Consider the following 16,452-nt stretch of genomic DNA (forward strand, 5'->3'; position numbering starts at 1 on the left):
TCCGACGGGCAGCAGCCTCCGAGTACTGCCAAAGCCCAAGCAGCGTGAGTGGGTACCTGGCGGGAACCCCTGCCCCACGAATGCTGCGTGCTTGCCAGGCTGGGCAGCGACGAGCGAGGAACCCGCACCACCGGGGCCACACGTGAGCCAAAGGGGAGCGAGGCCTCCGCAGCCAGGATGGGCCCGGGCCGCTGGACTCTCCCGCCGACCCACGAGAGCCAGAATCTTTGGTGGGCACTCACGATTCTTAAGACCTGGCTCAATGTTTTATAACTCTTTCATTGGAGTATCATAAGCATGGAAGGGGGGAAACGCACCGTGTCTGAAATTGCTTTCAAACAAGGAGGGAGCCATAAAGCTGGTCCGCAGGCCTCGGCAGACAGCCCAACATCTCTCAATGCCGGGCTGCGGGGCACCGTCCCAAAGCCAGCCGCAGGGGTGAGGGGGTCGGGGAGGAACGGAAAGCCTGGTTTTCCCTCTCGGCTCCCGCGGTGCGCGGCCCCCGCCGCCCTGGTCCCTGGAAGTGCAGCCCAGTCGGCTGCGTCTCACTTCAGCGCCCCGGAGTGCAAGGTCAAGGCCTTTCCTCCCGCGCGGGCTGCAGGGACGCGGGCGGCGGGACTCGGGGAGGAGGGGGTACGGACCCAGGCTTCGGAGGCTCCAGCCGCCGCGCCCCCCACCCCCCACCGCGGCCCCAGCCAGGACAGCCTCCCACGCCTGGGCTCCGCGCGGCCGGTTGGTCCCCCACGCCCCTGTGGGAGGAATCACCTCCCAGTCCCCGGCTGCCCGCCCGCGAGCGGCCCTGCCACCGCCGCAGACCCTGGTCCCGCGCCCAGCACCCGCGGCGGCCCCCGGCACTCCGGGGGCGGGGCCGAGGATCGGCGCGGGCGGCGACGTCAAGAGACGCCACGGGGGCGGGCCGGGGGCGGGCCGGGGCGGGGCGGCGGCGGACTGCGGAGACGCGGCGGCGCGCTGGGCGGCGCAGAGCGTTCTCGGCGCGGAGCGAAGCGGAGCTTGCCGGTGCGGGGGGCGCGGGGCGCGCCGTGCGGGCCGGGGCCGGGAGCTGGGCCGAGCGGGAGCGGAGTCGGGCGTCGGGCCCGGGGAGCTGGGGCCGGGCGAGGAGCAGCCATGGCGCCGCGGAGGGTCGTGGCCCGAGCCGCTGCGGGCGGCCTGGGCGCCGAGTAGCCGGGCCGGGCCGGAGCGCGGGTGGCGGCGGAGGCAGCTGCGCCCGCGCCCCCCGCCCTCCCAGGCCCCGCGCCCCGCGCCCGGGCCCCGGCGATGGTGACACATGCGGCGGCGGCGCGCCGGCGGCAGGACCATGGTTGAGCGCGCCAGCAAGTTCGTGCTGGTGGTGGCGGGCTCGGTGTGCTTCATGCTCATCTTGTACCAGTACGCGGGCCCGGGACTGAGCCTGGGCGCGCCCGGCGGCCGCGCGCCGCCCGACGACCTGGACTTGTTCCCCACGCCCGATCCCCACTACGAGAAGAAGTACTACTTCCCGGTCCGCGAGCTGGAGCGCTCGCTGCGCTTCGACATGAAGGGCGACGACGTGATCGTCTTCCTGCACATCCAGAAGACGGGCGGCACCACCTTCGGCCGCCACCTCGTGCAGAACGTACGCCTCGAGGTGCCCTGCGACTGCCGGCCCGGCCAGAAGAAGTGCACCTGCTACCGGCCCAACCGCCGCGAGACTTGGCTCTTCTCCCGCTTCTCCACCGGCTGGAGCTGCGGGCTGCACGCCGACTGGACCGAGCTCACCAACTGCGTGCCCGGCGTGCTGGACCGCCGCGACTCCGCCGCGCTGCGCACGCCCAGGTGAGCGCCGGGGCGGCGGGATCCTCGCGCAGCTGCGCCCGCGAGGCCGGGCCGTATGCCCGCCGTGCAGTGCTGGGTCGGCCCTGCCTTCCTCACCCGCTTCTGCCCTCTTGGGGGCCCCCACTCGCCGCCACCCCTCCCGACCTGCCGGGCACCCGAGGCTCCCAGCTCCTCTGGTTTGGCCGGCTGTCACCGCGCTTTCTGAGCTCGCTCTCACCCTCTTTTCCTTGCATGGTGCTGCCCCACTGCCGGCTTGGCTGCGCAGCGCCCGGGTTTTCTCCAGGGTCCCCGCCCGCTGCCCTCGGGCCACCTTACCTGCTGTGCGCCGCGATGTCTGGCCCGCCGGACTTGGGGACGCGGGCTTCTGGGTGTATGCGTGGCCCACCTGGAGTATTGGCTTCCCCGTGCCGCTTCGGTGCTGTGGTCCCAAAAGTGCAAGGGAGAGTAGTGAGGTGCCGCCCCTGTGCCTGGAGTGCCTGCCTTCAGAGGGTGGGGGAGCTGCCAGGGAAGGGGGCTGGCTCTGCCCGCCTGCTTGCCGGTGTGTGCAGGTAGAACAAAGGCCCTGTTGACCTGGGGCTGGGGGCGGGGAGGAGGCAGTACCGCCTGTCCTCCCAGTGGGGCCTTCCAGCCAAATTCTTCCAGGCACAAGCTTGCCTGAAGAGAGGAACAAAAGCCAGCCGATGGGGGACCACCTTCCCCAGGAAGCCACCAGCCAGGATGGGGGTAGCTGAGCTGGTCCAGGGAACCTGTGCTGCCACACCTCTTTCTTGGGGTCCCCCAGCCCCATGTCTGCGGGAGTTGGGGAGCACAGAGCTGAGCTGCGTGAGGACACAGGGCATGGGAGGGGTGCCGGGGAAGCTCTCCTGGGAAGCCGTTTGTAGGGGAACCTGGGGTGCTGCTGGGTTTCAGGCAGTTAAAGTTGGGTTATTCGGGGCCTTCCTCCCCAAAGTCTGGGCTGGGAAGGGCCAGAAGCAGGGCTTCTTGTCTGCCTTTTGTTTCTCTTCCAAATTTGCCTTCGGGCTGAGTTTGCAGACAGGCTGGTGATAGGAGGCTGGGTGGTTGTAGGCATGTTGGCTGGCACTCTTGGGTCCAGAGGCTGCAGGCTCTCAGGTGTGCTTGGGGAGCCTGGAAGGTCCGGCCAGCCTGGAGCTGAGCAGAGTCCAAGTCACTGCTCCCCTGCACAGCCCTCAGTCCTTGCTCTGGTCTTTCTCAGACTGTCAGGAAATGGGGGTCCTAGAGTTGGAGGAGCATCTTCCCACTTTCCTTTCTCCCCCCACCCCCCACTGTACACACACACACACGCATGCACACGCACGCATGCACACGCACGCACAGCAGCTCCCAGCCTGGGAGGTGATGTTCCGAGCCTCTTTGGGCCACATTCTACACTTGGTGGTCACAGAAATGCCTGTCTAGGGCCCATGAAGGATTACTTCCGGCCCAGCACTTGGTCTGCTTTGCACAGATCCACGTTCCTGCTGCAGGGCCCCCCAGCCCCGGTCCAGCCGCTCTATGCTAGACTGAGCTGTGCCTGGGACTGCCGCCATGCCCCCACCGCCTTTCTGCCAGCCGGAGCAGTAGGCTTCCAGAATTGGTCACTGACCAGTACCAACAGGCGCCTCCCTACCTGTGGCGGGTAAGAGGGTGGGGGCCACCCCCTTTGCCAGAGGGACTTGGAACGGCAGCCTAAGAGGAGTGCGTGGAAGCTTCAGGCTGCCAAGAAGCCAGAGCCTTTGAAGCAAGCCTGCTCAGCAGAGGCCACCTCAGCCCTAGATTGCAACCAGCACACTCTCCCTGCAGCCCCGCATGCCTGTGGGTCCCCACGGTGAAGGGCCTTGGCCTTCTTTCTCTGGAGTTTGTCCATGAGAGTGGGAGGACCAGGTGGGGCTGATGGGGCGCCAGGTGCTGTGCCAGGGCGGCCCGGCTCCCCCTGCCCAGGGAGCATGTGTGGAGCAAGAACGGAAAACACAGATGCCTCTCGCGGAGGTGGGCTGCCAGCCTGGAAACTGCTAGCTCAGCAGCGTGCGGCGGGGTTGGGAGGGGCTTCCAGGGCCTTCAGGATGCCCCCTCTGCCGCCCACTCTGGAAGTGGGTTGTGCTATCAGGCAGGTGACAGCATCCTGCCCCCGGAGTCCCTCTTCTCTGCCTCCACTCCCTTCATTTCTGTTGCAAGCACTTGGTAGATTGCTTTTTTAATGGGCTTCCTCAGGAGGCCAAGGGAATCTTGGCTTTGTGCTGGCAGGGCCGAGCTGCACCGAGGTCCACCTGCTGAGTGCTACCCCGCCACCTGAGTCCTCTGGCCCAGGCTGGGGCTGGGCTAAGCCGCTGTGCTGTGGCGGTTGGGATGCGCTTCCCCCATCTGCCCAGGGACCCAGCTACTCTCTATCAGGGGCAGTGCCCGTCCCTGCTGGGGTGCCTGGTGTTAAGTGGGCTTGGTGTCAGGAGACTCAGGTGTCACCCTGGCCCTCCTGCGATGTCTTCACTCTGACTCTGCACTGCCCTCTCCGTGTTCTCTGGGGACTGAGACCCTCTTTTCCTCCTGTCTCTGCCCACCTCCCTGCCCAAGGCTGGCTCCTGGAACCTCTCCACCAAGCCCCTCCCATCCCCTGCCGCGGTTTGTGAGGGCCTCAGTGGGCCTGTGGTGCGTGTAAGAGAGGTGGGCTCTTCCCGGCTGCCAGCCTCCCCATTGCACAGCATCAGCCTGGGCTGCTCTCAGCTGGGCGTACACTCAGGTGACACATGGAGATGAACAGGATTTTGACATCTTCCTGGAATGTGGTTTGGAACTTCTAGTGGCTGTTAGTGCTTGGCTGCCTTGGTAGAGAGAAATGAGTGTGAGCAGAGCGTTGGCGGGTCCCTCTTTGGTCCTGTGTTCACTGTGGCGGCTGCCTCATCCGCCAACATCAGCCAGGGTGCGTGTAAGACTGCCCTGGAAGGACGTTTGCTGGCTGGCCTTGAAGAGGTGTGGCCATCCCCAGACAGCAGCCAAATAGCCAGCCATTCCAGGGACCACTCGGTTAGAATGTCTCAGCACCGCATGCTCTGCTGTCACTCAGAGGGTCCGGACGGTGCTCCAGAGCGAGAACCTCCCCCCTTCCTCTTCCCGTCTGCCTGACGGCAACACAGGAGGAGGTGTGGTCAGGGTCTTGCCTGGGCCACCCTGGAAATGTCCCTGAGATCATGTAGGCTTCATTTGGAGCCATGGAGGGCATCTGGAGCCCAAGTGTGGCATCTGGGCCACCTTGGCCGGGGTCCCGGGCCCAGCTCACATCCTCTCTGCACCAGGGCCTCTCTGGAGCCCTCAGTGGGCTCAAAGCCTCTGTGACATTGGCTTACAGAGACAATGCTTCCTTGCAGGAGGGTTGGCGCAGGAGGCCGCAGGTTCGTGATGTGCCCTCTCGGTGCCTGCAGCCTCGCCTTTGACCTGCCCTCCGTGATCCTGAAGCCTTCTCAGACTCCGGAAATCCGCCTGGTGCTAGGCCTGTGTGCCCTCTACCTGGCGTGCCTGCTCTCCTCTTCCACTGTTCTGCCTGCTCCTCCCCTCCCTTCAGTCTCTGCTCAGATGCCCCTTCCTCCAGGAAGCCTTCCCTGGCTTTCTGTTCCTAGACTCCCCTGTTGCCTTAGGCGCCTCAACTGCTCTCCCATCTGCCACCCTGGCACCTGCACAGTGCATTGGCACTGCTGTGGCCTGATGCTGAGTAGGCACTGCCCTCTTGCTGGCACCATGAGAATGTTTTTTCTTCCTGGGCTCTGCAGGATCTGGGCTCTGTCCCCGCCCTTTCCCTGTGACTCAAGTTCACGGAGTCGGCCTTGAGTGTCATGCTGTTCCCTGAGAACCTGGGGGGCTCTTTGGTGAGGCACACCAGGCGGGGGTGGGCTTAGATGAGAGCCTTTGTTTCTGTGGCACACGACAGTTCCCACCCTACCTGCATAATCCATTTCTTCTTTGAGATCAAGGGACAAGCCCTCATCTGCTGTGATGGGGACAGATGTTACCCAGAGCATGTGACTGGGGCCAATGAGCAGGACCTGGGGACCGGGCTGGGGGTGTCACTGTTGCCTGCATTGCCTAGAGAGTCCTTGGTTACGATGAGAAGGGAATCTGTGGTCAAGATGCTCCTGGATTTTCACTAAAAACAGATTTTTTTTTTTTAAAAAAGTCCTTTTTTTAAAGCAGACACATGATAAGGCAAACTTACAAATGGTTTGGTGACGGGATCATTTTAGACGGTCCTCTGGCTTGGGAGATCATTTCTGCTGTGCTGCTCTGGTGGTCTTCAAGCCAGAGTTTCCTGTCCTAGGCACTTCATCCGTAAAACGTGGGCTGCGGGGAGCCCTGGGGACTCCTGCTCCTGCATCAGAGAGCCCAGTCCCAGAGAGTGCAGCGCCCACCTGGGTCCCCAGGGCCAGGGAATCCAGGTTTCTTCCTCAGCGGGAGTTCGGCTGCCATGCGGGGGGAATGGCCACGTCGGGTCTGGCGTCCTCCAGGGCCTGGTTTTGTCGTCCTTTCAGGACTTGGAGGCTTTTTCTTTCACGCCCCCTTTGTTGTGGTTCTAATGATTGTTTGGTAGGTGAGTGGGAGGAAAGTACGAGGCAGAGGAAGAGAAGGAAAATCATCCATTCCCCATGCATGGTTTTTCCACTGTAATCGAAGCCATCGCATAAATTACACCATAAATGTTGTCTGTTGTCATTAAAAACTTAATATTTGAGTGGCTGCAGCTGCTGCGCTCTGGGTGTGCCACCGCTGGCTGGCAGTGGGTGAGCGTGCAGGTTGCCCATTCTGTACTCGGTGGGGACTGCTCCTTGTGTGTGAATATTCCGCTTAGCTCTGGTTTCCTTTGGTGATTGCTGGGAGTGGAATTTCTGAGTTGAAGAGTCTGAATGTTTTACTGCTCTCGGTGGAAGCGTTACCTTCCTCTTCGGAACACCCGCTCCTGGTGTGCTCCCACCTGTGGTCTATGAGCACCCACGTCAGGGACACGCTCATTGGTACTGAATAGCTTGTGAATTTTTTTTTTTTTTTTGAGACGGAGTCCCACTCTGTCCAGTGCAGTCTGGACCATGGCACAATCTCAGCTCACTGCAACCTCTACCTACCGGTTTCAAGCGATTCTCCTGCCTCAGCCTCCCACGTAGCTGGGATTACAGGTGCCCGTCACCACACCTGGCTAATTTTTTTATATTTTTAGTAGAGACGGGATTTCACCATGTTGACCAGGCTAGTCTCGAACTTGGGACCTCAGGTGATCTGCCCACCTTCGCCTGTGAAAGTGCTGGGATGACAGGTGCGAGCCACTGCACCAGCCTATTGTGAATTTCTTTTTTAATTTATTTTCTTCAATCACCCAAAAGTACCAATCTTCTGGCTTTTATTGCAAAGCCTTGCCCCACGAGTGCACCCTCGGGGTGGCCCATCTATGTAGGGCGCTTGGGAGCAGCCGTGCCCAGTCACCCACGTGTCCTCACCTGCTGACAGGTGACTGAGTTTCACCCCTGCTGAGAGAGGGGTGCAGCTCCCAGGGGCCTGGGATGCACCCTCTCTGGGTGCCCATCGCTGTCCCACGTGGCATTTTGTGGGACTGAATTCCACCTCTCTGAGGCAGGCGTGACAAGCCATGGGGCTTGTAGAGAGGCTGGCAGGGTGGCTTTTGTCCCCTGAGTGCTTAACAGGCACTTGGAATGGGTCATCTTTGGCCCCAGTACTCCCACAAGACACGTATATGAAGATCGGCCCCATTTTCCACACAAGTCAGGCCCCAGAGATGGTGGAGAATGTGTCAGCCCCTCAGCCTGGAGGGCCAGGAGCTGGCATGTGGACATCTGTCTGTCTGTCTGTCCTGAAGGCGGTATGCCGCAGCCAGCCCTCTGCTCCCCGCCACGTCTGCATGCCTGTGGAAGGCTGTCTGCAGGCGGGAACGATCGCCGCCGGCCCAGGCCAGCCAGATGCGGAACGCCGGGGCTTCTGAGACCTGGGCAGACCCGGGCAGTTTCCCACGTGGGCCTGTGTTGTAGCGTTTACTGGAAGACATCTGGCGGCCTTCAGTCAGAGCAGAAGGACGGGCATCACGCCTGGGCTCTGGGCTCTGCAAAGGTAGTGCTGGTGAGGCTGCCTGAGAGTCGGCCCCCTGGCAGCAGAGACTGCCCATGGCGGTGCCTGACTTCTGGCGCAGTGTGGCCAGCCCCTTCCGCCACCTCCCCGTAAGATCGGGCTGTTTTCAGGTACTCCTCTGGTCCTGCACCACCGATGCCACCACCAGCCCAGGGAGGGTCAGCCGTGCAGGGGCAGTCCTGTGAGCGTGTGTGGGTGCAGTTGGGTCTAGGCCATCCCTCTGCTCCTATGTCCTTGCTCTGCCCCAGTGGGTGCTGGAGGGTGAGGAGGTGGGAAGCCCAGGAGTCTCCACAGCCCCTCAGCTTCCCTCTCTGGGTGCCATCACCATCCCACGTGGCATTTTGTGGGGCTGAATTCCCCTATGAAAGACTTGGGGGTGTTTCTGGGTCAGACCTCGAGCATCACGGAGGCAGCAGGACTGGGCTCAGCCCCCACTTGGTGGTAGCGTGTGGTGGGTCTTTCGGGTCTGAGACGGGAAGAGCGTGAGAAGCCGAGCTCCGGGGAGCAGTTACCGAGTGGTGGCATGCGGGGCCCCGTCAGAGGGGAGCCCCACTGGAAGGGCTGCGTGATTCAGGCGGGAGGCAGACTCGGGCCATCCCCTGCCAGCTGCTTTTCGGGCACTTCTCTGCAGCCACCTGGACACTCATTGGCACCTGCTCTCCTGTCCTTGAGGCCCACTCCACACGGCAGCACTTATAGGTGAGGTGACATTTTGTTTGCAAAAAGGTTTTCATCTCTTAAGACCATTGTTCTGTTGCCTTTTCAGAGACTCAGTTGGCTCTTTCTATGAAGATTTGCTGTCTGTTTGGGGTTTGGGTGGGGTATGTTATGCTGAAAAAATAGGTCTAGATCTAGGGGATAAGGTTGCTCCACCCAAATGACAGTGAGCTGGTGGCAGCGAGAGGCATGGGCTGCAGTGCCCTGAGCGAGTGGAGAAGCCTCCCACGTACACGGTTTGCAGGATGAGCAGGGGTGTGGAATGGAAACCGCGCTTGGAAAGCACAGTTGGGTTTCAGACACAGCATCCGAGACCCGGCCAGTCACAGCAAGAGGGGCCAGTGGAGATGGGACGGCGTGAGTGGAGACAGGCCCCTGCATGCAGGCCGGCTGCTTTCTGACTGTGGGACTTGTGGCCTAATCTCTCTGTTCCTTTCCTGAAAGTGCCTCTTTCGTGATAGGGCATTGTCCCAAGTCCCCAGCGTGCAAGGGCTGTCGTTTTGGAAAAACATGGCAGGTACATGCGCACACAGGAGCATTCAAGTGCTGATCCCAGACCACCCAACCCAGGGTAGAGGCTGTTAGAGGGCATTTAGGCTCAGCAGATGGGTGGAGGGAGGCTGTCCAGTCACCAGAGACCACACACGTCCTACCCCAGCCGTGGTGTGAAGCTGGGGCTGTCTTCCTTGACCATGGAGCGAAAACCATGCAGGACAGCTCTCCCCCTCCGCGCCACCAGCTACTCCTGAGCCAGCTCTGTGGGTGCTGGGAGCTGCGCTGAGGATTTGCACCCGTCCCTGCCAGCCTGTGGCCTTCTGCTGCCGTGGTGCCCCTGCCCTGAACTCCCTCCAGGGCGCAGGACCTCTGGGGCCTCACACCCACCCCACTGTTGGTCCTTGATTCTTTGACTCACAGTGTGTGCTCTGGGGCTGGGGCTGGGGCCTGGCTCCCTGGGGGAGGGTGCCTGTGGGGGTGACACGCCCCACGTTCCTTGCCTCAAGGCCACCTCGGGAGCTCTTGGGTCCTCTCTGTGCAGACCAGGCACTGAGGCTGCAGTGGAGGGCACGGAATCCGTAGGGACTCAGCTGTCTGCTCAGGACCTGGGATGTGTGTTGGGTGGGCTTCTTCTGGAAAGTTCTGCTGAGAGTCCAAGGAAGAGAGGAGTGCCCTGGGCAGCCCCTCCTACCTTGTGGCTGGACCCGGTGGGTCTCATGGGCCCAGGTAGAGATCTGTCTGAGCCTCAGTCTTCCCATCTCTAAAAGGGGGTGGCAGTCTGCCATTTGGTTCTGTAGAGGAACCAGTGATTTATTAACCGTGACCCCTGTGACCTCATGATCCCTCAGCCCCGGACCGTGTCCGTGTCCTATGGGAGCCATGGCCTCTCATAACCCTTTGGCATTCCACAGCCTGGTGCAGGCCCAGTTCCTCATCGGGAGAGCGAGCCGTCAGCAGCTGTCCGCGTGCCGTGGGGGTACTGGCCGCGGGGCCAAGGCTTCAGTGAGAGGCAGCTCCCACGGCCTGCACCTGGCCTGCCTTTGAAGGCCACACGTGACCAGCGCAGCTGCCTGGGATTGTTTACACGGAGAACGTTAAAAGGCCCAACAGGAGGGCCGTCAGAGCAAACCGCTAATTGTCTGGAAAGATACGAACTGGAGAGACTGAAGCTCTGGAGTTAATTGTTTACGAAGCCTTGAAGACCACAGAGGTCGGTGGCCGTGGGTGACCGCCCCCGCTGGTCATCGGCAGGGGCAGGGGCCTGTTATCTCCCTGTGACAGGGCCTCCTGCTGAGGCAGGCCTGGTCCTTGTCCAGGATCCCAGTTGTTCCCTGGGAGTGGCTCTCCACTGGTCAGCCCAGGCCACTGCTCGGAAGTTGTGTCAGGTGGACATTGGAACGTCCGATCTCTGGGGCCAGCCCAGTTTGCATTCTAGCTCTGGCCCCTTTCCCGCCTAGAGAAGTTGGGAATACTTAGCCTTGTTTTCTTCTCCTGCCTCATGGAGTGGTGGGAGATGAGAGTCCACTCTGTAAGCTCCACGCCATCCTTCACCCTCCACAGCAAACAGGGACAGAAGGTTCTATGGGTAACCCAGCAACAAGGAGGGCAGGCCAGGCTGGCCGGGACCCACCTCGGGGCTGGGGAACCCCGGGACCATACCAGGGGTGGCAGCAGAACGAAAGAGAGGCCCCAGGCTTGCAGCCAGACCAGCTGGGCCAAATCCTGGCTTTGCATCTCATAGGCTTCTGCAGCTCAGGTTCCCCGTCTGTAAAATGGGCACACTGATAATGCCTATGCGGTGCGTAGGCACTTGGAGTTGCACCCACAGTTCCACTGTGGTCTCTGTACTGTAAGAGGCTAATGTGGCCCGGCTCTCCTGGAGACAGGGAAGAGACCTCCAGAGCCAGCTAGGAAGTCAGCCCTTGTTCTCACTCCATGAATCGGTTGGTTTGCAGGGAGCTTCCCGCAGAGCAGCTGAAGTCTGGGCAGGTTGGGTCCTGTGATCTGGGACATCACCAAGCGTCATCACTGGCCTTCCAAGGTGATGACCTGGAGCATGTTGTGCTTTGGCTGTGGGGGTCTCCTGCTTACCTTGGGCTATGGCCTTGGGACCGCCCAGTGCCTTCCTGACTGTGCCCACTTGACAAAAGGCTGTCTCTACCAGGATCTCCCAAAAGCTCTGGCCCTCCCTGGCCAGCAGCCAGGATATAGAGACTGTGCACGTCTGTCCTGCTGCCCAGGTCGTGAGACCCTGTGGGTGGCAGCCCAACCCCACCCCCAGCCATCTGAGAACCTAGAGACCCAACCAAGAGGAACTCAGGGTCAAGAGGAGGAAGGGGTGGGTGCCGCGTGATGCTGGCCCTGCGCAGAGGCCCTCCTGGCTGAGGGCCCAGGCCTTGTTCCTCAGATGCAGTGGTTCCTCCCTTCCCTGGACCCCACCAGCTGCCATCGCCCCCTACATGGCATCTCCGGGGGTGTAACTGGGGAGCCCTGTGGAGTTTCACCTCCGTTCCCGCTGCAGCCTCAGAGCTGGGTGCGGCTCACAGGTGAAGACCCCACGCAGTGTGCTCCCCCGCCCCGGCCTCCCCGCAGCCTCGCTCAGCACCACTGTCCTGCGTTTCGCGTGTTTCCTGCCCTTTTGTTTATGCTTTCGCTGTAGATGTGTGTATTCCTTAAACGATACACACTGCCATTTTGATGTTACTAATTTTCCAGAACCCTTATCAAACTCTGCTTGACCTTCTGCAACTTGCTGTCTTCACTCAGCTTTGTTTTGAGATCTATCCCTGTTGGTCCCTGACATGCATGTTTAATTCATTGACCGCTGGACTTAACATCAAGGTAGTCCGGACGGATCTGTGCTCGGTTGTAATGCAGCTGCGGGGAGCATTTCACTTCGGCTGTCACAGTCCAGGTGCGGCCACGGTGCTCGCACACCGTCCTTACGTGTCCCTAGGAGTGCGTCAGAGGGAGGTTCTCCTCACCACCATGCTGTGCCTGTGGTTCCCCATTGTTTGGGCGGGCACACTTGGCTCATTTCTGCCAGGCCAGGAGCCGGGAAATGGGACCTCTGTGCTCTTAGTGCGTGTCTTCCCTTGGCAGAGAGATGGCATCTCACCATGTGTTTATTGGCCACTGAGGTCTCCTCCACCGAGCTGTTCGTGTCTTTGGCCTGTTTTCCCTGCAGGGTTGTTTGTTCTTTGCACATCGGTCTGTAAGGGTTCTGTGGGTAGCATGCCGTCCGCTTCTCTCCTCCTGTTCATCGTTTCTCCGTGTGTGGGCTCGGGCCTGGGGCATCCCGGTGCCTGCACCGGGTAGGGCCAGGCTGGCACAGGCACATCCCATCCTGCAGCTGAGACAGATGCCAAGAAGAGGTATGCCTGCTGACCTCTGAACCCCATGGGACCCTGCTGGCGGTGAGAGCTCAGCCGGGACTTGTTAGTGTGAGCGGGTGGACAGACGGCAGCTGACCAGCATCCTCCCTGCAGCACGCACCCTCCAGGGCTTTCCCTGGAGATCCTCAGTAGTGCCCACAGTGGCACCTGCATGGCCCCGAGCCCAGGAAGACCAGATGAGCAGGCAGTTCTTCCTGTGCCAGGGCCCCCTCACAGCGATTTTGCCCCATGTATTGGGGTCCCTTTGAGATTGAGTTGGAAGGAAACCCAACTAACACCAGCTAAAACCAGAGCCTGGAACCCACAGCTCTGAAGTCACAGGGTCCCCCCACCCCAACTCCCAGTGAAAATCTGGGTGGGCCTTTCCCAGAGTGAAGCCTGCCTGTGTCACCCCCCAGCCCTGCCAAGGAGCTGGATGTCCACACCCTGTGCCTCAGCCTCCCCCCATGACACTGACGACACTGCTGTTTGTGCCTCCAGCCTGGTGCCTGGCCCTGCCCTCAGTCCCCAGGCCCCTTGGGCACTGTCTGCTGCGGGAGCACCCAGGGCTGCCCCTGCGGGACACTGCTCTGTGGATGAAGCTTCTCGCACCCCCTCAGAAAGGAGCGGGGGGGTGGCAGCCCCCCCATCATCCCAGCCTTGGAATGTGCCCCCACCCCACGTGGCCCCAGCCGCATGTTTGCGGCACCCCTGCTGCCGTGCCCCTACTGGCCTCAGACAGAAGGGCCTACGCCTCACCGTCCACATGAGAATTAGAAAGCGCCTTCTGCTGTAGGGCTTGCAGGAACAAATGTTTGCAGCCCCTAGGCAGCAGGGGTAGCATCTCCCCTCTGAGTTATGAGCTTTAGAGGCTCCCGTGTAAATATTTACCTCTCTGGAGCATTGGTGACCTTGGGAGATCGGGATCTGTAAGCACTGAGGTTTTGTGTTTGCGTCATCGTGGCCAGGGTGAGGTGGGGGTGTCGTCCTGGAGCAGGGAGCCGCCGGGCTGCGGAGTGTGCAGCTGCATTCTCCCTGGAATCCTGGTCCACATTTCCTGGCAGGGAAACCTTCGCAGCGGTGCAGCCACGTCCTCCAGCCCGACCGCAGCTGATGGAGGGAAGGCCAGGGAAGGTGCTGTGCTGTGGGGTGATGCCAGCGTGGTGGCACTGCTGAGGAGTGGAGGCACAAAGGAGGGCATTCCTGTCCCAAGGGTGCAGTGTGGGAGTGGAGAGGGTCTGTGACCGACTGCCACCCACTCCAGGCCAGGCCAGTCTCATTCAGGCCTCACTGTCAGGGGCCCCGTTTTGCAGATGAGAAAACTGAGACTCAAAGAGCCTAACTCACTCATCACCTAAGGCCACCGGTGGCAGAGCTGGGATTCACACACAGGCCCATGCCTCCAGGATTTCCCCCAAACTCCTCCCAGTGACAAGGTGCAGGCAGGTCACTCCCCAGCGTGGGAGCCAGGCATCAGCCAGGCATGGGGCTCGTGTCCACCACGGTCCCTGCCTCTGGGAGGGTAACGCAGCTGTTCTGTGAGTGGTGGGCTCTCCAGGGAGCCCAGGATGGTGCAGGGACCCTGGGCAGGTCCCAAGGGACCGCCGGCCCACCCTCCTCAAGGTCCAGCAGAATGAGTGGCCACCTGCTGGAAGCAGCTGTCACCAGGTGTGATGCGTCAGCTCCCCTGAGAGGATCAAGGGCAGGCAGAGCAGATGGTCTCCCGGGGAGTTGAGAGGGTTGTGATGTCACCTGTAAGGAGAGGCCCTGCCCAGGCCCTAAGCCGGGGAGAAGGTGGGCCCCGGAGTGAGAGCAGGTTCCAGCTCTGCCTGGAGAACAAGGGCCTCAGTGGGCCAGACTCCAACCCTTGCCACAGCCTCCTTCCTTCCCGCCCACCACAGCCCCCAGGGCTCCAGGCCCCTCCTCTCCTGCCTCTGTTCCCTCCTGGCAGGCAGGAAGGTGAGCAGGTCTGAGCGGTTGGTTTTGCTCACGCAAGTCCAGACAGGGGTGCTTGTCGGCCCACATCCTGAACCCTGCGAAAGTATACACCTCCCAAGTCATGCTTTCACCATCCAAGCAGGCCCGTCGGGAAGCCAAGCCCGGCAAGGAGGGGTTTGTTCCTCTGCTTTCCTGGAAGCTGGGCTGGCAACCTTCCCAGCAGAGAACATTGTTCTTATAAAGTGAGGGGTGTCAGCTTTCACCCAGTGGGTAAAAGGCAGGTAGTGGGACTGGTATGGCTGTTCCAGGACAGGAGCAAACCCCCATCCTTAAGCAAGTGGGTCAGATGGGGACCCAGGCAGGCAATGGGTCAGGCCAGCAAAGGCTGGAGAATCCCAGAATGGAGAGCTTAGGAGGCCCTCATCGCAGGGAGCCGCCTCCTGCATGACATTGACCCTGTGCATTTCACACAGATCACAGGTGCTGCCCTGGGCCACCAGGAAGACCCTGGGGACCACATTCCATGGTTTGCCACAGAGCCAGGGGATGATGGCCTGCAAGTATGTGTGGCTGCCCAGTCACCCGTCCTCCCCAGTGCAGCCCAGCCCAGCCCGGGTGCAGGAGAGGAAGGCAGCCACTCCTGAGTGTGGTGAGATGCTGAGTGCTCCAGGGTGGGTCCTCTCACTGACCCCGTGAGGGCTGCCACCGCTGTGCAACACTGCCGTGAGCTCTCTGATGGGACCGTGTCCCTGTCACTGTCCTCTGGTACCTGGGTGCCTCCATATCTTCCCAGTGGCAGAGGGGTTTTGGGCAGCATCTGACTGCAGTGATTGTGTGCATTGCTGCAGTGCTGGGCTCCTCTCCCGAGGGCACCCGCGGGCAGAGGTCACCAGCCAGATGGGCAGGGCCAGGGTTTGAACCAGCCAGCCCAGGGACCTTTCTGGAGTCCTATGCAGCTGTCCATTAGCAAGGCAGCCTCCAAGGGATGCCAGGGCCTTGCAGTCTGTGACAGGTACTTGTTTCGTCCTCCTGCCCCTTAACCAAAGACAACCTAGCACCCAGGCAGTGGTCCTTGTCCTGAGGGGCTAGAGGCCCTCCTCTCACCAGGCCTGTACCACGCACCATCTCCGTCCCTGGGGAGCACCCACACGGGGGAGACCCAGTTTCTGAAGGCTCGGACACACCTCCAGAGGATGAACATGGCTGGCAGCATCCCCTGGGGTAGGGGTCAGGGAGGGGAGCTGTATTCGGGTTCTCCAGAGGGACAGAACTTACAGGATATATAGAGGCAGGTGACAGAGGATTTGTTAGGGGAATTGGCTTATGCAATTAGGGAGACTAAGATGACCCGAGATCTGCCATCTGCAAGCTGGAGAACCAGGGAAGCCAGCAAGGAGGCTTAGTCCAAGGCCAAAGGCCTGAGAACCTGGAGGCTGCAGTGTTAGGTCCCAGAGCCCAGAGGCCTGAGAACGTGGAGTTCTGATGTCCGAGGGCAGAAGATGGGTGTCCCAGCTCCAGAAGAGAGAGGAGATTCGCCCTTCCTCCACCTTCCTGTTCTGCCGAGGCGCGTGGTAGATGGGAAGATCCTGCTCACGTTGGGGAAGGCGGTCTTCCTTTCTCAACCCACCGATTCAAATGCCAATCACAGACACACCCAGAAACAAAGCTTTACCAGCAATCTTGGTGTCTCTTAACCCAGTGAAGCTGACACCTAAAAGCCACCACAGTGGCCTTTGAGTGAGGACCTGAGCACCCACACTGGGCTGCAGTGGCATTCTCCCAAGGGAGCCTCAGCCATTTATTTCTAGGCACCTCCCAGATGTCGCCTTTAGCAGGCTGGATGTCATGAAGCAGAAGGACGTTGGCAGGGCCAGCTGGTGGCACGTGCCCACTTGACGGGGCTGCCCAGCGGTGTCCCCCCACCGTGTACGCAGGAGCGTCTGGGCCAGACAGGTGCATGTGCAGGTGGGACTTGAAGCTCAGGGTTTTGCGTGATTGGGTGCTA

General features: G+C 61.1%; 1 protein-coding gene across 1 annotated transcript in view; it reads left to right on the top strand.

Annotated features, from left to right (window-relative positions):
* Positions 1-979: 979 nt before the first annotated feature.
* LOC105492412 (heparan sulfate 6-O-sulfotransferase 1) overlaps positions 980-16,452 on the top strand; it is a 56,765-nt gene continuing 41,292 nt past the window's right edge. The window contains exon 1 of the mRNA XM_011759462.2: positions 980-1,812. Coding sequence (XP_011757764.1) covers positions 1,286-1,812 — 527 coding nt within the window. The 5' untranslated portion in view covers positions 980-1,285. The remainder of the gene's footprint in view (positions 1,813-16,452) is intronic.

Source organism: Macaca nemestrina, chromosome 11 (genome assembly GCF_043159975.1).
Source record: "Macaca nemestrina isolate mMacNem1 chromosome 11, mMacNem.hap1, whole genome shotgun sequence".
Lineage (NCBI taxonomy): Eukaryota > Metazoa > Chordata > Mammalia > Primates > Cercopithecidae > Macaca > Macaca nemestrina.